Genomic DNA, 23792 nt, shown 5'->3' with positions numbered 1-23792 from the left:
GTTTGCATATTCTGTTGAGCTGCTGCAAGTAAGATTTCATTGTCTTGTTTGGGACATATGACGTTTGATTCTTCCTCTTTCTGTCCCTAGTTCTGAGGAACACAACTAGTTTTGTGCTCAACATAAATTCCCTCTGTTGAGTCTTGAAGTGAAAAAGAGAAATACAGTTCTCCTCACTTGTATAACCATCAGCAAAAAGACCTAGGGTGTTTCACTTCAGTGCATAGAATGAATCTTGAGCTGAATTGTCATTTCTAGGAGTTTGTAGGTTTGGTTAAAACTGGCTCTTCAGGAAATCAGTTGCAACCTGCTGACTTCTGCATTTTGCAGCGAAGCGTGCACGCAAACAGTTCTCTTGGGGTTTATCTACTAACAAAGCCAACATTTGTTGCAATTACTAACAGATATTCAGTAGGTTCCTTGGCCATTTGGTTGGTGTGAGAAAAGCCTATATTGCAGTAAGTCTAGAATTACACGTGGTCTAACCAGGTAAGGATTTACTTCCCTGAAAAAAAAAAAAAAATAAGGTGGACTTTTATGATGACCCGAAGAGTTTCACAGACATTATTACTGATAAAGGTTTTAACATTCCAGATGTCATTTTTTCCCCTATTCATTCAAGGAGTGTGCATTCCATTGCCTGGATAAGCATTTATTTTCCTATCCCTAATTGCTCTTGAGAAGATGTTGGTGAGCTGCCAACTTGAACTGCTACAGTCCTTGTGGTATGTGTACACTCACAATGCTGTTAGGGAGCGAGTTCCAGAAGTTGGATCCAGCGCCGATGAAGGAACAGCAATATATTTGCAGGTCAGGATGGTGTCTAGCTTAGAGTTATGGAGAGAGTCACAGAGTCACACAGTGTGGAAAAAGGCCTTTTGTTCCAACTTTCCCACGCTGTCCAACAGACGCCATCTGCACCAGTTCCACCTGCCTGCGTTTGGTCCATATTCCTCTAAACCTATCCCATCCATGTACTTATCTAAATGCTTCTTAAACGTGTGATAGTACCTGCCTCAATTACCTCCTCCATCAGCTTGTTCCATATACCCACCACCCTTTGTGTAATGACGTTATCCCTCAGGTTCCTGTTAAAATCTTTCCCCCCTCACCTTAAACCTATGTCCTCTGGTTCTTGTGCATGGTTGGCAACCTTTAGCTGGTGGTGTCCCCATGCTTTTGTTGCCCTTGTCCTTCTAGCTGGTAGAGGTCATGGATTTGGAAGGTGCTGTCTAGAGATCTGAGGTATATATCCCATCGATGGTACAAACTGCTACAATTGGGCATCGGTAGTGGAGTGAGTGAGGAGTTGTGAATGTCAAGCTTCTTAAGTGTTATTAACACTGCACATCCAGGAGACAATCCCATCACACTCTTGACTTGTAGCTGATGAACAGGCTTTGGGGAGTAAGTAGGTGAGTTACCTGCCACTGAATTCCTAGCATCTGACCTGCTCTTGTAGTCACATTGTGTATGTCCACTTCAATCCAGTTTCCTGTAAATGGTAAATCCCAGGACATTGATAGTGATGAGATTCAGCGATAATAATGCCATTGAATGTCAGGGGATGATAGGCGGACTTTATCTTGCTGGATATCATCATTGTCTGGCACTTGTGTGGCTCAAGTGTTTCGTTTAGTTCAGTTTAAAGATACAGCGTGGAAACAGGCCCTTTGGTCCACCGAGTCTGCGTGGACAAACGATCCCCACACACTAGCACTATCTTACATGCTAGGGATAATTTACAATTGTATCAAGCCAATTAGCCTACAATTAGCCTGTGCATCTTTGGAGTGTGGGAGGAAACTTGAGATCAGGGAGAAAATCCACGCAGGTCACGGGATGAAAGTACAAACTGCGTACAGACAGCACCCATAGTCATGATCAAACCTGGGCCCCTGGCACTGAAAGGCAGCAACTCTGCCACTGGGTGTGGGGAACGCCACTGTGCCATTCTGTTACATGCCGCCACTGTGCCACCATGTTACATGCCGCCTATCTGCCCAGACCTGGAGACTGACCAAGTCATGCTGCCCTTTCATTAACTGGGGAGTCGCAAATGGCGTTGAACAATGTGTAATCATCAGCGAACATTGCTACTTCATTGATGAGGTAGCTGGAGCTGGATTGGCCTGGGACGCTACCATGCGGAACTCCGGCAGAGCTGTCTTGTAGCTGAGAAGATTGGTCTCCAATCTCTGCAACCATCTTCCTTTGTACTTGGTGTGATTCCCACATTAGAGGGCGTTTCCCTTCACTCCCTTGACTCCAGTTTATCCAGAACTGGCTTCCTGATGCCAGATTCAATTGTTTTCTCTGAAACACCAGAGGTTGAGAGGAGACCTGATAGACGTACAGAACATTATGAGAGACATGGATAGGATGACCATCAGAATCTTTTTCCCAGAATGGAAATAGCAAGTACTAGAGGGCACAGCTGTAAGGCGAGCGGGACAAAGTTTGAAGGAGATGTACTGGGAAAGTTTTTTTACTGAGATTGGTGGGTGCCTGGAACATGCTGCCAGGGGTGGCTGTAGTTTTAGAAACATAGAAACATAGAAATTAGGTGCAGGAGTAGGCCATTCGGCCCTTCGAGCCTGCACCGCCATTCAATATGATCATGGCTGATCATCCAACTCAGTATCCCCCCGTACCTGCCTTCTCTCCATACCCCCCTGATCCCCTTAGCCACAAGGGCCACATCTAACTCCCTCTTAAATATAGCCAATGAACTGGCCTCAACTACCCTCTGTGGGCAGAGAGTTCCAGAGATTCACCACTCTCTGCGTGAAAAAAGTTCTTCTCATCTCGGTTTTAAAGGATTTCCCCTTTATCCTTAAGCTGTGACCCCTTGTCCTGGACTTCCCTAACATCGGGAACAATCTTCCTGCATCTAGCCTGTCCAACCCCTTAAGAATTTTGTAAGTTTCTATAAGATCCCCTCTCAATCTTCTAAATTCTAGAGAGTATAAACCAAGTCTATCCAGTCTTTCTTCATAAGACAGTCCTGACATCCCAGGAATCAGTCTGGTGAACTGTCTCTGCACTCCCTCTATGGCAATAATGTCCTTCATCAGATTTGGAGACCAAATCTGAGTTGTTAGTTTTAGAGATACAGTGTGGAAACAGGCCCTTTGACCCACCAAGCAGTGATCACCCGTACGCTAGTTCCATCCTACACAACATAGACAATTTACAGAAGCCAATTAACGTAAATGTCTTTGGAGTGTGGGAGGGAACCAGAGCACCCAGAAAAAACCTATGTGATCACAACGGGACCGTACAGACAGCACCCGTAGTCAGGACCAAGCCCGGGTCTCTGGCACTGTAAGGCAGCAACTCTACTGCTACTGTTGGGTGGTGTTGGAGGCAGATATAATAGTGGCATTTAAAGACTTTTGGATGGGCACATGGATATGCAGGAAATGGAAGGTTATGGATTATGTGCAGGCAGATAAGAATTGGTCCTGGCATCATGTTCCTGTTCCTATGCTTTGCTCTTCTATGTTCTGTGTTCAAAATGCGGCTTTGAGGTGAAGGGCACTTACTCACACCCCAAATGTTCAGCTCTTCTGTCCATGTTCAGATTCAGATTCAGATTCAGATTCAATCTTTATTGCCATTGTGCAGTGTACAGTACAGAGATGAAACGCAGTTAGTATCTCACCCAGAAGAGCGAACATAGAATAATGGAACAGTAAAATATATATATGTACATACAGTAGCAGTAGTGCAATTTTTCTGGGGGAAGGAGTGTCCGGGGGGGGGTGACTGGCAATCACCAAGGTGCAGAGTTAAGTTGTGTAACAGCCGCAGGGAAGAAGCTGTTCCTGAACCTGCTGGTCCGGCAACGGAGAGACCTGTAGCGCCTCCCAGATGGGAGGAGGGTAAACAGTCTGTGGCTGGGGTGAGAGCAGTCCTTGACGATGCTGCGCGCCCTTCGCAGACACCGCCTGCTCTGGACAGACTCAATGGAGGGGAGTGAGGAACCGGTGATGCGTTGGGCAGTTTTCACCACCCTCTGCAGTGCTTTCCGGTCGGAGACAGAGCAGTTGCCATACCATACTGTGATACAGTTGGTAAGGATGCTCCCGATGGTGCAGCGGTAGAAGTTCACCAGAATCTGGACCAAGGCTGTGGCTTTGGCAGAACTCAAACCAAGCTTCAGTCAGGAAGTTGCTGCTGAACAAGTGCCAATTTAAAGCACGACTATCCCTTCCATCGCTTTGCTGATGTAAATAAATGTAAGCCTCTAATTTGAATCATATCCCCAGATCAGTAACCTAGCAATAGAAGCACAATGCTGCCATGCTAGCTGCTGCAAATAACATATTTCCTCATTTCCCTAAAACTCAAAATAAGTTCTCAGTAGTGACGTTCTTTCTTACCAGGTTGTGCAAGAGTGTTCAGTGCATGTTCTGAGAAATTAATTTTCACACTTTGAAAGTGCCATTTACACTTTCGGTGTTACTTTAAAGATACAGTCTCCACTTTTAGTTGGTAACTCATGGTCACCTCGGAACACCATGAGTTGAGTCCAGAACTGAGTCTACGTCATGAGTGAACTGAACTGTGAGTCTGCACTCTGCTGCTTGAACTGAACTGAATTGAAGGGTTGGTCTGCACTGTACTGCTTGAACTGAATTGAAGGGTTGGTCTGCACTGTGCTGCTTGAACTGAATGTCGCGCTCATTCCAGAAGTCCCACTCGGGGACAGGCCGTGCTCAACCACATGAGTAGATTCAAGAGAGTTTTACTGTCATATATATGTTGTGTGTGATGGATGGTGTGAGTGTGCATGTGAGAGATGGTGTGTTTGTGTGATGGAGGGTGTGTGTGTGTGTGTGATGGAGGGTATGTATGTGAGTGTGTGTGTGAGATGGAGTGTGTCTGTCTATGTGAGATGGAGTGTGTGTTTGTGTGTGTGTGTGTGTGTGTGTGATGGAGGGTGTGTGTGTGTGTGAGCCCACCAGCCATGAGTGAGTCAACTACCAGCCCACCAGCCATGAGTGAGTCAACTGCCAGCCCACCACTGAGTGAGCCAACTGCCAGCCCACCAGCCATGAGTGAGCCAACTGCCAGCCCACCAGCCATGAGTGAGCCAACTGCCAGCCCACCAGCCGTGAGTGACTGAGCTGCCAGCCCACCAGGCCTGAGTAACTGAGCTGCTAGCCCACAATGCCCGAGTGACTGAGCTGCCAGCCCAATAATTCATTTGGCCCGCAATGTCCATACTAGCCCTCTGTAAACTAGTCCCTTCGGCCCACAACACCCATGCTAGTGCTCCAGAAAGCCCCCCCCTCCCCCCACTGGCCACCAATATTGGAATTGGTGGAGAGGTGGAATATTGCATTGGGGGACCAGCCCTCCAGTGTGAACATGGGACCCAACGGGTCCTACTTAGTCTAGTAATCATATATAGTCTTTTCACTGACGGATCGCACACAGTAATATCTTGTAGTGGTATCATATTTTCTGCACTCTGTTTATTTTCCCTTTGGCACCATCTAATGTAATGTTATCCAGGCAAATCGTACCCAGTGAACGGGTGACTGAAGGTCGGCATGGACTCAGTGGACCGAGGAGCCTGTTTAAGTAAACTTAACTACACCAGCCTTCATGGACCAGTGCAGAAATGCCCAGGAGAACAAGCAAGCCAACTGCAACAGTATGGGGTCCATTCAAGTTGGAGGTGTGAAAAGCAATATATTATTGATAAGGGGGGAGGATAGTAATGAGGGCAAATACTGTTCTGTGCACATATTGGTATGAGTGCTTGCCTGAAGATTGCGTGGCCTGCAAAGTGTGAGAGGTAAGGACTTCTCCTTTAGCCTGGAGAGGAGTTTGATGTGGGAATGGAAAACATAGTTGTCTGGCCCATGTGACAGCCAATACAGAAATGAAGCTTGTGCAGGTGGGGTTCAAATTAAAAAGCAAAACAACAAAGGACATCCCTGGTTTCCCGGACACTGGTCTTTCTGTTTATTCTGGATTTTAAATCATGTATTGTGTTTTTGTACAGTACTCAACTGAATACATGGGGCATATATTGCTGTTGGACAATAGGTTTCAATTCATGTGTAAGAAGGAACTGCAGATGCTGGTTTAAACCGAAGATAGTCACATAAAGCTGGAGTAACTCTGAAGAAGGGTCTCGACCCGAAACGTCACCCATTCCTTCTCTCCAGGGATGCTGCCTGGTTGTCCCGCTGAGTTACTCCAGCTTTTTGTGTCTAAGGTTTCAATGAATGTTTCGCTGGGCACGAGTACTGGAGAAAGAGGGAGCTGACTCATTCATACTGGCTTCACTTGAATTGGGTTGGGATCAAAGTGTGGACCACTAGGTCGCTAGAGAATGCTTTAGCCTTCAACGTAGGGAGAGTTGAGATGGGATATGTAGAAAGTTAAAGGAAAGAAAAGGTGATAACGGTGGGTAGTGAAATGGGTAATCATAACCTACGTCTGAAAAAGTCTCAGTCTGAAGAAGGGTCTCGACCCGAAACGTCACCCATTCCTTCTCTCCAGAGATGTTGCCTGTCCCACTGAATTACTCCAGATTTTTGTGTATATCTTTAATCTATACACGTAGGAATATACTTCCAATTATTAGAGTAATAATAATGATACTTTCAATTGTGTATCTTTTTTATTTATATCCCTCAGAGAACAAACATCTAGGGTTTTATATACAACTCAGACACGGAAGGGATGCTAATTTTATTGTTAGTTCACACCGTTGTGTCTCGTTCCTTTGTTTATTTTAGGCACTAACGCCCGGCCCATGCAGGTGTTTCCTCGGGTAACGATGTTCCAGAGCACAGCCCTTCGTTGAGATCGGTATGTCGAAGGCGTCAACACATTACCGGTTCTTGTATGTTGTTTGCACAACAACAAACGACTTGCACGGAGGCACGAATGTCTGTGCGTTTTTAAATTAGATGATGGGGTCTGTTTTTGCAAGTAAAACACGCACTTATTGTGTGTAGGAAGGAACTGCAGATGCTGGTTTACACCGAAGATAGACACAAAATGCTGGAGTAGCGGGACAGGCAGCATCTCTGGAGAGAAGGAATGGGTGACATTTCGGGTCGAGACCCTTCTTCAGACTGAGAGTCGGGAGTTTATACGTACCTACGTTTATATATTCTGACTTTTTCAGACGCAGGTTAGACAATAGACAATAGGTGCAGGAGTAGGCCATTCGGCCCTTCTTCAGACTTAAGAAGTTCGAAACGTCACCCATTCCTTTCCTCCAGAGATGCTGCCTGTCGTGCGAATGTATTATGGTTTCTTTGTCGCGGTTTAGACAGACAGGATTACGGGAACTTCGGCTTTCGCTGTTTCTCGAGCTGCTCGGATTTGGGCGTTTCTGACCCCGGTTTAGAGCGGGAAACGGCGGAATGTAGAGTTATAACAACAACCTGTATTTCAATGCAAGGCAAAGGCAGAAACAAAGAGTGTTGGAAGCTGCCAACCATACAGAGGCATGTTTATGATTTACAGCGTGTTTATTGAAGTAAAGATCTACTGCTTATATAAGGAACTGCAGATACTGGTTTACTGACCCCAAAAAAAGCCAAAGTGCTGGAGTAACACAACGGGTCGGGCAGCATCTCCTGAGAGTATGGATGGCGACATTTCGGGACTTTTCATCAGACTTTTTAAATGTCTACATAACATAGCACACCGCTCGGAAACAGACCATTCGGCCCAACTTGCCTATGCCGGACAAGATGCCCCATCTGCGCTCGTCCCACCTGTCCGCGTTTGGCCCATAAGAATAAGTGTTTGGCTAGTAAACATTTCACTGTTTCGGGACAAATGACAGTCAAAAACACGCTTGGCCCTTTTAAACCTATCCATGTATTTGTCTAGATAGAAGATATACACAAAGTGCTGGAGTAACTCTGCGAGACAGGCATTTACTCCAACCCTTTGTGTCTACGGTTTAAACCAGCGTCTGCTGTTCCTTCCTACTCATGTATTTGTCCAAATGTCTTTTAAATGTCGTTATACTAGTACCTGCCTCAGTCAACTCGTTCCATACACCCACCTCACCTCCCTTTATGAGAAATGTGTTGATGGGCGGTCACTTCAGCACGGCAAAACACTTGACTAAACTCTTAACAATAAAAACTAAAATATGTCGAAGCGGAAAATGTGTTTCCATTAAAGGAGGGATTTGCAGCCTGTATTTGTTCAAAATCTCGGGTCGGAAACCAGATGCTGCATATTGTTTTTAAGAAGGAACTGCAGATGCTGGAAAATCGAAGGTAGACAAAACTGCTGGAGAAACTCAGCGGGTGCAGCAGCATCTATGGAGCGAAGGAAATAGGGCAACGTTTCGGGATGCTCGAAGAGACAAAAAACTCAGAAACTCGGCGGGTGCAGCAGCATCTATGGAGCGAAGGAAATAGGCAAATAGGCAACGTTTCGTCGCCCGAAACGATTGCCTATTTCCTTCGCTACCATAGATGGAAGTCCGTGCTGCACCCGCTGAGTTTCTCCATTTGAATTTATAGTAGATATTTTGTCTACTGTATTTTTATTTTGTATAGCGCCTTGTCGAACAGTTGTTGTACTTTGATGATCTTCGCCCTGCGCAAATGTCCTAGGGGAGAGGGCAGCCAATGATCCTCTGCGCTGTCCTGGTTACCCTCTGAAGCCTCTCCCTGTCTGCCATGGTGCAGCTGCCATACCATGCTGTAATGCAGTATGTCAGCAGGCTTCGATGTTTTTTTTTTTCTGTTTCTTGTTTTTTGTGCTAAATTGTATGTATGCACTGAGTACGAGCAGTTTTCAGTTTCACTGTACATGTATAGTGACAATAAATGGCATATCATATCAACATGTAAAAATATTGGCTACCTGCTTTTCAATTAAATAAAAAATAATGTTTTTTGTTTTTTATAAATCAATAAATTTAAAATGTGGATGAAGTTATAATGTGCACCAAAGATCGATTGCATTTCGCAGGAGTGGCCTATCTTGCTCCGCTATAAGATCTTTGGGGTGCACATGTGCAAAGCAAAGATCCGCTATTAGGATCTTTGGTCCAAAGACCACAGGAGCTGTCCAGGACAAGACAAGGAGAATGACGTCAAGGAGAATGACGTTCTTTAACAAGGAGAATGACGTCTATTGAAGCGCGACCGGTGGTCGTCATCAGCCGGCGCCTGGACAGCGTTGCCCGGACAACGGAGCCATGGCGCTGAGGGGAGCCTGGACTCAAGGCCGAGGGCTGCTGCTGCTGCTGCGGCTTCAGGCTCGGGGCTGCCAGCGCGGGCAGTGGACCCGGGCTTTGGCCACCTCGGCAGGGGCTCGGGGACGGTGCGAAGCCCTGGTGTACCGCAAGCATGGCGAACCGCTCGACGTTATCCAGTAAGGGCCGGTCATTCGCAGTCACAATCTAATGGGACTTTGGTCACAATCTAATGGAACAGTAATCTCAATTTAATTTAACAGTAATCTCAATCTAACTTAACAGTAGCCTCAATCAAATGTGACAGTGTTCACAATATATAGTTTACAGTAGTCACAATCTAACTCAACAGTAGTCACAATCAAATGTGACAGTGTTCACAATATATAGTTTACAGTAGTCACAATCTAACTTACCAGTAGTCACAATCTAACTCAACAGTAGTCACAATCTAACTTGACAGTAGTCACAATCTAACTTAACAGTAGTCACAATCTAACTTAACAGTAGTCACAATCTAATAATTAACAGTAGTCACAATCACAGTAGTCACAATCTAATTTAACAGTAGTCACAATCTAACTTACCAGTAGTCACAATCTAACTTAACAGTAGTCACAATCTAACTCAACAGTAGTCACAATCTAACTCAACAGTAGTCACAATCTAACTTACCAGTAGTCACAATCTAACTCAACAGTAGTCACAATCTAACTTAACAGTAGTCACAATCACAATCTAACTTAACAGTAGTCACAATCTAATTTAACAGTAGTCACAATCTAATTTTAACAGTAGTCACAATCTAACTTACCAGTAGTCACAATCTAACTTACCAGTAGTCACAATCTAACTTACCAGTAGTCACAATCTAACTCAACAGTAGTCACAATCTAATGTACCAGTATTCAAAATCTAATTTACCAGTAGTCACAATCAAAATTAACAGTAGTCACACTTTAACTTAATAGTAGCCGCCGTCAAATTCAACAGTAATTCCGCAGGCATCTGCCGGTTTGTGCCTTCGCTGTGCCCAGAGTAATAAACTACCTCACACATCCAGCCTGAGCCGCCTTCATTAGCATCCTCTAGCTAGTCTAATTCCATCAATTCCATCAGTCTAAAGAAGGGTCTAAACCCAAACATTCACCTATTCCTTTTTTTCCAGAGATGCTGCCTGACCCGCTGAGGTACTCCAGCTTTTTGTGTCTACCTTTGGTTTACAGCAGCATCTGCAGTTCCTTCCTACACATTGACCTCTATACTCCTCCCTGCACCCCTGCGCTGTTGGTGCTGCAGCTATTTGAAGTCAGTTAAAAGTAAGACTGCTTAATATAACAACAACTGATAAAAGAAAGATTAACATCAACAACTCTTCATCAGAACGGGGAAATAGATAAAGCAAAGAGAGATGCTCACTCATTTTATCTCTATCTCTCTGTGTATTTGGAGAGACAGAAATTGATTAGGCAGAATGTCCCGGTGGACAGTGCCATAAATTAATGACAACTAAACAAGTGCGATCTTCCCACCTCTATAATTTCCCACACCAGGATGGCTTAATGTCCATTTTGATCAATTTCCCTCCTGGGATAAATAAATTTATATCGTATCGTATCATATTTCATTCTTTACTGAACAGAGGGACAATCTTTTTTATTTCTTACAAATGTTCCATCTGACTGTTCCCATTGTTGACTTATTTCCCTAATTAGGGGGCTATGATTGCATCCAATGTCTGTCAATACTCACAAACTCCCACAGTTAAATTGACTACACCTGCTTCATTTGAAAACATCACTCTGTTCTCCCACTTTATTCGTATCCATTGCATCGGTTTTGATGATGAGAGTTTCTATGTGAGTGCCTCTAAGAAGGCTTCCCTTCCAACACAATTGAAGAGCAAGAAAGAGATTCCCCTTTTCCTTATGATTTTTTTTTCCATTTTGGTCTTCAATCATTGATGTTAAATATCTTCCAATTCAAATAAAGCCCAGATGTTGTCATCTGCAAAAGTTATACTTGACTTGAAAGATATGATTATGTTTTGTTAAATTATATTTATGTATATATTATGGTAATCTCACAAAATTTGTAAGAAAGAAATCTCATTTATATCATCTAAAATTATTGACTGTGTATGTTTCACAGATATAAAGAGAAAATCGCCACTATATACTTTTTTTTATTACTGATTACAATCACTTTATTCCATTCAACGTTGCTGCGCAATTTAATGGAAATTGGAGTATACAAATGTGGATTTTCTTTTTGTCTGACTTGTCAGCATTTTGTCCAGACAAATTATGACCAATAATTTAATATTGTTATAATTAATTATTTTAGTCTTTCATTGCAGCCTTGAGAATGTCAAACTTTCACAGCTTGGTGACTTTGATATCCGAATCCAAATGTTAGCAGCACCTATTAATCCATCAGACATTAACATGATGCAAGGTAATATGATATACACTTCTATACGTGATTGGTTTTAACACTTCATTTAATTGTAATTTATTAAATGTATGTAAATTCTACATTCAAATAACTTTAACTCTATTCCTCTCTTAAGATCAAAATAATTTAGTTAAGATATGCTGGAAAAATAGTTTATTCTGAGTCTGATAATGAAAGAAGGCATAATATTTCAAGATGATATTCTACTTTTTCAAATCTGATAACTATTTCTCCCCTCCCCTTCCTCTTACATTCCTTCCTCTGGCATCACAATTTGCAACTCTTCAATTCTTGTCTCTCACATCTTCTGCTTTAATCTCTGGCTTTTGTTCCATTCATCTGCCTATCTAAACCCCGCCTTGCCAGTGTCTATCTCTCTCTCTCTCCCTTTCTGATCCACCTGGTCCTGCCATTTTTGTTTCATTTCACTGGGATGGAGTATTTCATTTATGAAGAGAGACTGGATAAGCTACGTTTGTAGCTGAAAAAGCTGAGAAGGTACCTGATAGAGGGACTGCAGAGAGATCACATGGAAACTGCTTATTTTTCTCTAAACGTTTTTCTCCAAGTCAGTTTTTTTTCTACTTGTTAATTTAAAAAGTAACTTTTAAGTGATTCTGTCTTTCCCGATTGAAATTAGATTATAAATAATTCTTTGTGCGTAATACAAATAATGTTGTCCAATTCATAAATCTCATTATATCCAATTAGCGTTATGAAAACACATGTTATAACGGAATTAACAAAAATATGTCAAAGATGCTGTGTAGCTTAGTCAAACTTTGTATTACATGAATGTTTTTCAGGTACCTATCCTATTCTTCCCGATCTCCCAGCCATTGGAGGCAATGAGGGTGTAGGACGGATTCTGGAGGTTGGCAGTAAGGTGACTAATATGAAGCCCGGAGACTGGGTGATACCATCAGGTACAGGGCTGGGTAAGTTTCCTTATTTCATCGGGTCTGGTTCAAAGATGAAACAAGGAACAGCTTCATGCGGTATTCTGCTGCAGTTTGTATTCATGGTAAAGAAGATATATAAAATTAGTTCCTGTTTTCCATATGTAATAGTAACTTGATGGATATCTTTAATGCATTCCAATATAATGAGTGAAGCATTTATAAGATAGGAGAGATTTATCTCCCTTCGTAATTAAGTCACTAACTAGGGAAACATATATTTAAAAATTCTTGACAGGATAAATTGAAAGGAATTTGTGAATTTATTTTAACTTGAAAGGGGTAGGTTCTAGAATTGGTATGAAAGTGGAGGCAGGACCTTTATAGAAGCGTGCAAAGTGCAGATGGCTGGATAGTTCTTTTTGGCAAGCATGAACATAATACTTCTTTCTACATCAAATATTTCCCATGAACACCGTGCCTCATTTGTAACTTCTTTGCTAAGAGTGGCAACATGGCAGCATCTAAATTCCACCTTCAATGCTTTTTTTGGCTTGGAGGAGAGTTCAAATTCTGATGGAGTTTGAAGAAAGCAAACAAAAATTATTTGCGTCGGCACAGGTCGGATCAAGCTACTCAAGAGGCAGTGACATACATCTGAGGTATATTTGGATTTTGCAACAGATGTACACATAGGTCGTGTGAGTGGGTGAAAACGTGACAAATGGAATTAAATGTGGGAGCATATGAGGGGAATGGGAACTTGCAGAGGGCGATGAATCTCTAGAATCCCAGCCCTGGTGTTGACATTTTTTGAAAGTTGAGGAAATTGAGGACTATGCAGAACTGTTACAGAAGAGGAATGCAACTCAAGCAGATCAGCCATGATTACATTGAGCGGCGGGGTAAGGATTGATTGGTTTACTCCTGCTTGTTTTGCTTATGTTATGATGGGTTTTAAATAGAAGTAAAGAGGACAAAGAAGCAGTGGTTTAGACTGGAACTTCTCGGATTGAAGGCATAGAGTGATTCCATTTAAGGGTAAACAAGTGGCCAGGAGTATTAGAATATTATGTCTTGGAAAGTGACATGGATGGAGATTATGGAAATTGGATTCAGTGTGAATATGAAAAGATCTGAGACTAAAAATCTAGAACGTAATAAAAGGACATTTGGATAGATATATGGATAGGATAGGTGTGGTTGGTTCTGGGTCAAATGCAGACAGATGGGACTAGCCTTGAATGTCAACTAGGTCGGCTTTGACATGTTAGGCTAAAGGGCCTAATTCTTTACTGCATTGTTCAATGACTAAGTGTTTCTCAACTGGAAGCAAATGTAGATGGGCAAGCATGGGGGTAAAAGGGATGTAACAAACCTGCAGGGTTTAGGCTGGCCTAAGAATAATGACGAATAAAGCTATGGAGAGATACTTGTAGTGCTTTGGAATAGTAATAGATAAAAATAGGCATAAATGGGGGTTTCAGGAGCAGATATGCTGAAGAGTAGAATTGAGCAGAAGTGTCAGAAATAGATGATGTTTGTAATTGTCAATTCAGAGTCAAACATGACAGTGGAGTTAATAGAAATCTCACCCAAATGTAAAATTGTCAGGAAGAGGATATGATTGATTGCTTAAAAGTAGGGGTTGTCTTGGAGACAAAAGCCAAAGCCTCCAGTATTTAGCCAGAGGAAATTACTGCTCTTCTTGTCATCTGGTGTCCAATAAATGGTGTGACTATTTCGAGTTCAAGTGAGCTAATGATCGGGCAAAGCTGTGTGTCAGCAGCTGTGAAATCAGGGTATCAGTTGAACATCTCATCCAACAGACAATGAACAGCAGATGTTCTTGACGTTGAATTAGGGGAAGTTAAGTTGAGTAATTATGAATTAAGAGGTTGAATCACACTGTTTGCCATGGTTCCTGGCCACTACCCAGGGCATTAAGGACAGCAACATAGTTGTAGCACTGGCTGAGCTCGGCTTAATTTAGCACAGATCTGAAAGTTACATTGGGGATATTTTGATCTCCATTCATAAAATGTTATGCATTTTCTAAGTCTCTTTATTGAACTCCTGGATTCTTCCAATAAATCAATTCCTCCTGTTTCAAGAACATGTATACCTATGCAAAAATATAGTTTAGAAATTACATTTTGCTCAAGATGCTAGAGTAGGAATATGTTGAAGGAATATGAATAGTCAGAGTTAAGTTCAGTACTTAAGTTGTATGAATACATACAAACTTGTTGAGTGATTGGTTATTGACTAATGCAGGGATGCCTAAGTTACAGCAGATATCCTTGGACTGACCTTCTGAACAGCCTCCGATATTCTACTGTGCAAACTACAAAGATAAAGAAGACATTAATCTGGACCCAATAGCTCAGGTAGGATGGAGCCCTTTAGCTAACCTTGAAGCAGGCCTCAATCCTTTAGTTAGAAACAGCTTCGGTGCCCTTGTAGCACAGCAGACTTTTGCTATACTCATTTTGACATCGCTGTACATGCCCAGTTGACTCTGTGCACTTGTATGTCATACTCAAGATAGTGCTGGCAACAGTTTCTTCAACCATGGCTTAAAATTGGCCCTCCTGGCATGACAATTTAAGCACCCGTGTAGTAATAGATTAGATACAAAATGATCTGATTACCTCTCTGACTCCAGGATATATCCTGACTTGTCTAATAACACCAATTTTAAAGCTGCCATGGTGGCATAGGAATGCGTGCTCCTCTCACATTTAAGAACTGGTATAGCTGATAATGTCAGAACACTTATACGTAATATTTGATGAAAGCCAATCAGTTAACGCATTAAATAGAAATCAAGATGTCATACATCTTAAATGTGAATGTACTTTTGCAATTGAAGCACAGTGAAAACAGACGGGGGTTCCTTGTCTGCTTGAGTTTAGAGATAAAAGAACATCAAGTCTTATTCCTAGGAAAACAAGTCGGGCTTGTCCAATGTTCCCCCCCCCCGAAGTTCTCCAATCTGGGCAACATCCAGAATCTACTAGTAATTTTCTCCATCACAACCATATCGTCCTATAGTAAGGCAATCAGAACTAATCCCAATCCTCAAAAGTGTGGCCTAACTCAGTTTAGTTTAGTTTAGAGATACAGTGCGGAGTCACAGGCCCTTCGGCCCAATGAGTCCACACTGACCAGTGATCCCCGCGCATTAACACTATCCTACACACACTAAATTTACATGTACCGAGCCAATTAACCAATTAACCGAAGATCTCGGAGAAAAGCCCACGCATGTCACGGGGAGAGCGTACAAACTCTGTACAGATAACACCCATAGTCAGGATCGAACCCGGGTCACCTGCAAGCGCTGTAAGGCAACAACTTTACCCCTGCACCACCATGCCGCCCGTACAATGTATTGTAAAGTTGCAACATTATTAAAATATAAAGGTAAGCATGGCAGTTGACCTGTGTGGCAACCTTTAAAGAATTATGGACTAGGAGTCCTATATGTATATATATAAGGATAACACTATTTCACCTATATTTAGTTTGGATTTGGCAAGAACCGGTCACTCCAAATATCTTTGGAGCCTTGATCCAAACATGAACAAAGGTGCTAAATTCCAGAAGCAAGGCGATTATGATATCTTGATATCAAATATCTCTTGATATCAATGATATCTTGATATCAAAGGATCATTTGATCAAGTATCCACCGGGTGGTGCCATCAGCAATGGCAGCCTCGCCAACAGTCTTTTTTTCATCCTTTTTTAAATTTTTAGTGTGTTTTGAAAGTTTATGCTAATGTTCTCTTGTTTGTTTTGTGTGGTGGGTTGGGTCAGGGGGTCGGGGAAACTTTTTTCATTCTCTTACTTTGCCGGAGATGCGATTATTTTCTGGATCGTATCTCCGGATACTCTGCGGCCTAACATCATGGAGCTGGCGGCCTTGCTCGGGACTGACTATGAGCCCCACCGCAGGGACGTGGACTTACCATCGGAGCTGATTTCTTGCCTGGGGTGGACGCTGTTGATTTCAACATCGAGGAACTTGCAGTCTCAGGTAGAGACCGATGTCGTGAAGCTCCAAAGTCGCAGGAGGTTCGACCAGCCCCGACCCGGTTTTGATCGCCCGGCGCGGGTAGCCAAGATCGTCCCGTCAACGGAAGGCTCAAGGCCCTCGACCGCGGGAGAACAAAGAAGGGAAGAGATTTAACTTTTTTTTTTCGCCTTCCATCACAGTGAGGAATGTGGAGAAGTCAATGTGGTGGAAGTTTATGTCAAAATGTATTTTGTGTGTCTTGTTGCATTTTATTGGTATGACTGTATGGCAAATCAAAGTCCTCGTATGTTGCAAAACATACTTGGCTACTAGCGTATGATTATGATTAAGGTATAGAAATTATGATGTTTTGGTAAAATGAATACAGATATTAATGGGAAATTTTATTTTGGTGCATCAAGCATCAAATGTAGGTATGCTTTTTTAATGTACTTGTTTTAATAACTAAAATTTGTTGCATCCAGTTTTGGAAACTTTTATCGTTTGTGATTTTAACAGGAACATGGAGGATAGAAGCAGTCAGCAATATGAATACTTTTATTAAGGTTCCAAAAGTCATCCCTCTCCTATGTGCAGCCACTTTGAGTGTCAACCCATGTACCGCATATAGAATGTTGTACGACTTTGAATCTTTGAAGCCTGGTATGCATACTTGTTCAGTTTTAATCATTTATTGCATCTACAGATGATTGATTACTAAAACTATTTGCTTTCTAAAAATCACATGTAAAATAATGGTGGCAATAAACATCTTATTGGGGGAAGGACTAAATCATTTATGTACTGCCAAATCTTTGGACCTTTCACACAGGGCCAAGAAATTTATTTTTCTATTTTTTGTCACCCATCAGATTTTGCTTTAATATAAATTTTGTATATACAAAATTGTGTTTGGCCCGATTTTGGCATTGTATGTTAGCAATTAAAATCTGAAATGGTTTACATCAACAGATCGGAGCACTGTTTGCCTTTTGAAGAATTTACTGAAGCTGATATAAAGATCTGAAATTCAGTGTTGTTTTACAGGTGATTCTGTCATACAGAATGCTGCCAACAGTGGAGTGGGCCAAGCTACAATTCAGATAGCCAAAGCTATGAGTTTAAAGACCATTAATGTTATTAGAGACAGGTAAGTATTTGGTGAATATTGTCTACAGTGGTATTCATGGAATAACTAAATAATTGAATCAGTTAAAGTATAATCAGCAAGAACACTACTATAATCACACCGAGTTAGACAAACACATTTTTATATATTGATGGGTTGAATCCTGATTTTTTTTAGTGTTGGCAATTTCTAGCTCAATCATTTTGCAAGCACTTCAACCCCCAAAGTCAGCTCATGTAGTTTTGGACTTACAATTGTGATCCAAAACTACAGTTGGATACTTGTAGTTTTGATCATTGCAAAACTGAAACAGTTTTTCCATCTCTTAATGTTTTCAGACCAGACATACAGGAGTTGTCAGACAGACTGAAGGCAATGGGAGCTGACTATGTGATCACAGAGGAAGCACTCAGAAAACCAGAAATGAAAGAATTATTTAAGGTAGCCATTTGCTCTCTCAACATCTGAACAAGAGCTAATTATTTGAATAGTGTGCAAAATCAATCGAGGCCATGTAATTTTTTAATATAAATGCTTCTAAGGGTGTGATTGCAGATTATTCGAAAGCTGCTTTGGTGCACAAAAGTACAAGGAGTAGGCAGCCATACATTTAGTTTCCTATTATATTGGTTGTTGCAACAAACTTGAATTTGCATGTGGGGAAGACTCTGCAGAGCCCACTAGGAAGATAAACAAATGTGGAAGAAATAGTTTTTTCATTTTGACATAATTGACACTGCCCAATCTGCTGAATATTTCTGCCATTCTGCTTTGGGTTTTAGGTTTCAGCCACGGCTCGGGCCTGCATTTCACAGCTTCTTTTGAGCTTTGTTAGTTTATACTCTCTTGAACTACTTCATTAATCTATTCACTGAAGTATCTCTAAACCCTGACTACACCCTTTCAGAGCTATTCCCTTTATCCTCTCTATCTCTCCCTCACCCATTCCACAATCTACAACTAACATGCATTCTCATCTTCCCAAATCTGATGAAAGGACTTTGACCTGAAATGCTAGCTGTTTCTCTTTTCACAAACACTGCTGGAACATCAAAATTTATCCATGATTTTCTGGGTCAATTTAAAATGTTTGTGTTTAGATTTTCTTTCACATAAATTTTAAAAACTTGTGGCGTTGTTTTGAACCACAACTATGTGAAGGAATTAAACAATGTCCACTTTATTCTTTTCCTTTTACGTGAAATCTGAGTTTGCTGTATATAAATCCTTGCATTTAAATGTGCACATAATTACCTCTCAATAACTCAACATGGTATCTTAGTAATTGATTTTTTAAAATATTTAATCTGTGTAATTCAATAGAAATCTTGGGGTAGAAGCATTTGCATAAGTGATTGTTGTTATAGAAAACATTAAGAAACTTAAAAAGGATGGTCTATTGAAGTTTCTATATTGGATAGTGAAAAGATGTTTTCACTGGATATGGGATATGGGAAGAGATTAAAACTAAGGACCACATATATCTATAGTAAATCTAATGTGGACTTTTGCAAAAAAAAAAATCAGTACAGGGTAATACGAATAAATAATTTGTTATTACATGGAATGGTTGTAGCGATAGACAGTGGATTTAAGCTGGATAATAGAACAGAGCTGTAAGTGGAGCAAAGCAGATCAATGGCTTGACCTACTTTAGCATTGACTTGTTTGATCAAAGGTTGTATGCTGTAGAATTATTTGCATTGAGGACAAAGATTAAACAAATTTCAAACATAATTCAAAGGCTTTGTAGATGACATGTTCTAACAAAAGTGATTTTTGATTAGTGCATTTGTCTAATTATTATTGTGTAAATTTGCATTTTAACACCAGCTCTCCCATAAGCTAGAGAATCCCTGTTATTTTCAGTAATATGATTAGAGGCTATTTTTTCATGACCTGAGCAACTGAAAAACGATTTATTGTGTTTAATGAAATTATTTCTAATGGGTTCATTAGAAAAAATGTATATAATAAAATATTTTCTTTAAAGATTTTGCAATATATCTAACCTAATTCCTAAATATATGCCAACTATTTGCCTGCCTTTATCATTTTCAGTTTTATGTAATGTGTGAGGCATTTAAATTCATGTGGAAACATTTGTGGTTTAATGAGGAAAACATGTGAAGTTCAGACTTTTATTCATTGATGTGCAGGAATGTATGTCCTTATTTATCAAATAAAAATGCAACCCTTTTGATCCTGTTTCCACAAGTAGGTCGTTCCAAGACCTCGCCTAGCTCTAAATGGTGTAGGAGGCAAAAGTGCCACGGAGATGCTGCAGCATTTAGAGTGAGTAACAAAATTACAGCAAACTGAAAAAACAATTTCTGAATGTCACCGTCGACATAGGTTGTATGCAAAGCATTTCACTGTACCTAGGTACATGTGGCAATAAAGTATATATTTGTCTGTCTGTCTATCCAATTGTTTTTGCAACATCATGAATAATAGGCTCAAACTGTAGGAAACAATGTCAGCTGAATTGAGAATACAAAACAGAAAAATAGCTATTGGTCATAATACATATGGGATTTGGTAAATAGTAGCAATAAAACCTTGTACATTATAAATTCTAATACTATGCTCTGTGCTGTGAACTCAAGGTTGTTTTTGATTGTTTTCAATATATGTTACCACAGGATATGTCTTATTTTGGATCTTTCTAATTCAGGAAAGGAGGGACTATCGTGACATATGGTGGAATGGCAAAAAAACCTGTTACAGTTCCAGTGGTAAGCAAGTTTTTCATGTGATTTCTCAAATATCTTGCTATATTTTATGATTTCTGCTTTCCATAGTCAATAAATGCAATTCAATTCTTTCAGAATGCATTGGTTTATTTTTCTTGATAATGTTTGACAGACTGGCCAATTGTTTATAATAGTATAACATTACAGAAAATCATTGCTCTTACAGAATAAGCATGCATTATTGTTACTCCAACGGTGACATTACTGGGTAGCAGTAAAATGCTTAAAATCGGCATGACCCAGACTGTTTGACAGCAATGCAGATCAAATTTAAGCTTGAACCACAATCAAACCACATCCTTTAATTAAAGTGAAAATAATGAGGATAAAAGAGAGAAATTAAAAAAAAAAAAGACACAAACTGCTGTAGTAACTCAGCGGGTCAGGCAGAATCTCTGGAGAACATGGATTGGTGACTTTTCGGATTAGGACCCTTCTTCAGACTGTTGTAGTAGGGGGGGAAAGCGAGGTGGGGGGTGGAGAAAGCTTGGCGAGTGATAGGTGGATACTCAATGCATTTTGTTTAAGAAGGAACTGCAGATGCTGGAAAATCGAAGGTACACAAAAATGCTGGAGAAACTCAGCCGGAGCAGCAGCATCTATTGAGCGAAGGAAATAGGCAACATTTGACTAGATGAAAAACGTGGTATTAGCAGTTCATTCTTTTTTTTTTTCCAGAGCACACTTATCTTCAAAGATGTTAAAATCCGTGGGTTCTGGGTGACCCAGTGGAAGCGAGAACATGGGCAAGGTGAGAGGACTTAGACGCTGAAATTTGCCTCATGGGTTTTAATAACTTTAATTCTGGCGGCATGTTGCAGATATTTAAGGCATGCTGGTGCTATTCAGAATGAAGAAGGGCACAAGCAGGCTATTGTGATTTCTCTCCATTAAGTTGTTAGTTTGAAGCTGGTTTTAGGGACATCACACTGCCTTGTTCATTTGTTCAAGTAACTTGAACAGTATAAATCGGGAATCGAAATTAGAACCGTCAAGTCTGCTTGTTACATTTTGAATGTTCAGTCAAGTTCTATTTCTCTTTTCTCTACCGTTAGCAAATCATGCACCTTTCACTCTGATACACTGACTTTTACCACTCTAGTTTCTAGCTTTATAATAAAATCGCAAGGAGTTGCAACAATGAAAACCCTTTGTTATCTGAGTTATGTGACCCCACATAACCATCCACAAACACTTCAAGCATTTAACAGAACTTCTTGTTTAAGAAGGAACTGCAGATGCTGGAAAATCGAAGGTCGACAAAAATGCTGGAGAAACTCAGCGGGTGCAGCAGCATCTATGGAGCGAGGGAACCTCGCTCCATAGATGCTGCTGCACCCGCTGAGTTTCTCCAGCATTTTTATCTACCTAACAGAACTTCTTAAGCCTTTCGTGAAAAGAGGCTGAAGGTTAATTCACAAATCCTATGACTTTCCAATTTTCAAGTGTAAGTGTTGAATAACATTTACAGTTAATGTTGCCTCTTATTCTGGGCTCCTCTGTAAAATATAAAACACAGCATTTGAATGCTATCCACTATCTAATTTTCTTTTCAAACCAAGGATTTGTGACTGACCAGTGCCTGATCAGTTCTGTCCAGAAGAACGGTTGTCTTTTTCTATATTTAAGTTGGCAGAACCCCTTAACTGACTATATCATGTGTTCCTGTTTTATCATTTGTTTTCAATATGTCTAGACATAGAGTCATACAGTATGAAATGGGCCATTTGGCACACCATGATCACACAGACCAGTGGGCACCCTGTCCATATTAAATCCATCTTCCAGCACGAGGCCTGTGGCCATCTATGCCTGGACACTTCAAGTGCTTGTCTAGGCATTTGAATGCAATCAGCGAACTGCTTTCACCACTCTCTCAAACAGCGTATTCCAGATACTCTCTGGGTGGAAAAGATCCCTCTTATATCCCCTCTATATCACTTGCCCCTTATCCTGAAACTATGGCCTCTAGTTTTATTCACCTCTGCTAAGAGGAAACGTTTCCTACAGTCTACCTATCTATACCCCTCTTCCTAATTATATATAACTCAATCATGACCCCTCTTAGCCTTCTCTGGTGCAGGGACAACAGATTTGCTCTCCCCAGTCTCTCGTAATAACCGCCTTTAATTGAAAGAGGAGTTAATGACCTTCTAATACAAAATCACCCAGGCAGAACTCTTTACGGAGATGACGCATATTGGATGTTCTGCATGTGCATTGGTTGGAGGAATAAATTGCTCTTTGGAGAGCAATGATAACTCGATTCCTAAATTTGACCAAATATTAAAGCTAAAATCACTGTGCCATATGTAAATAATCCTTCACTTTGATTAAAACTGTCGACCATAGCAACATTCATGCGAATCACATCTTTTGATGAATGCTTTGCATTTTATTTTTAATTGAAACCAGTGCATTCTATGGTCTGTATTTGTGTAATAAAACAGAACCTGCTGAAAGCATTCAGCGGTTTGGGAAAATAGCTTGGATCGATTGCCTTTCGTCAAATTGTGATGTGCAGCATCATCTTTGTTCAACACCATTTTAAATGTTGGTAATAGCCTGTAATTTTTGGTTGCACTGTGCATTTAGCTTAAATATCTGATCATGATTAGGAACGACATAACGTCTATGCTCCAATATCATCGAGCCATTTCTCACTTGCTGTGCTGAATACTAAACACCTGCAGGGAGCGGCTGTTGTGGTCAGCAAAAGCCTTTCTGTATCAATCAGTGCTGTTAATGCTGTCAATTTGCTGCTGCCCATTTCCAATCCCAATCTGGTAAACATTTTGGCTGAGTTCCAACACCAGTTTACACAGATGTATCATTTAGAGTATCGAGCTGAAACATCTAGAGAGTGAGCAGCACCTTACTCCGCAACATTACTCGATCACCGTGGTAAAATTGTGAAATCTGGAAATACACATGCCTGACACTGGGTGTAGAGGGAAATTAGTACAACATTCTAATCCCCTATTACTTCCACCAATTTATTTATATTTAATGTCCTAGGCGTGTATTTTACATGTTACAGGATGGAAATCCACTTTTTTTTAAAACTCTGTTTCCACTTTGTCAGATTTGCTGCAGGAAATGATTTCCCAGTTGTGTGGCTTCATTCAAGAGGGGAAACTGGAGGCACCAATTTGCACTGAGGTTCAATTCCAGGACTATCAAACTGCCCTCAAAGCCACTACCACACCATATACATCCAGCAAGCAGATTCTAATCATGTGATGCAGGTCTTTTCAGTCTGTAAATAATCCGTGTCAAAATTCAAAGCCTGAAAGAACAGTCGGGAATATAAAGACTTTCTACT

At 40.9% G+C, this 23792-nt stretch overlaps 1 protein-coding gene across 3 annotated transcripts; it reads left to right on the top strand.

Moving 5' to 3' along the window:
• The first annotated feature begins 9167 nt into the window (after positions 1 to 9167).
• mecr (mitochondrial trans-2-enoyl-CoA reductase) lies at positions 9168 to 23792 on the top strand. 3 transcript variants are annotated; one of them, XM_055656558.1, is made up of 10 exons: positions 9168 to 9381; positions 11562 to 11659; positions 12466 to 12597; positions 17102 to 17245; positions 17630 to 17732; positions 18050 to 18152; positions 19933 to 20006; positions 20389 to 20449; positions 21146 to 21218; positions 23553 to 23792. In XM_055656558.1, exons 1-10 carry the CDS (start codon positions 9206 to 9208, stop codon positions 23708 to 23710), a joined length of 1122 nt encoding a protein of 373 aa, XP_055512533.1. In that variant the 5' UTR covers positions 9168 to 9205; the 3' UTR covers positions 23711 to 23792. The 3 variants fall into 3 exon arrangements, with proteins under 3 accessions (XP_055512533.1, XP_055512534.1, XP_055512535.1); XM_055656559.1 differs by having other exon boundaries at positions 9212 to 9381; positions 11549 to 11659; XM_055656560.1 differs by lacking the exon at positions 9168 to 9381 and adding an exon at positions 10381 to 10521.

This window comes from Leucoraja erinacea, chromosome 26 (genome assembly GCF_028641065.1).
Source record: "Leucoraja erinacea ecotype New England chromosome 26, Leri_hhj_1, whole genome shotgun sequence".
Lineage (NCBI taxonomy): Eukaryota > Metazoa > Chordata > Chondrichthyes > Rajiformes > Rajidae > Leucoraja > Leucoraja erinaceus.
Note: the sequence above shows the minus strand (reverse complement) of the source record. Positions and strands in the feature narration are given on the sequence as shown.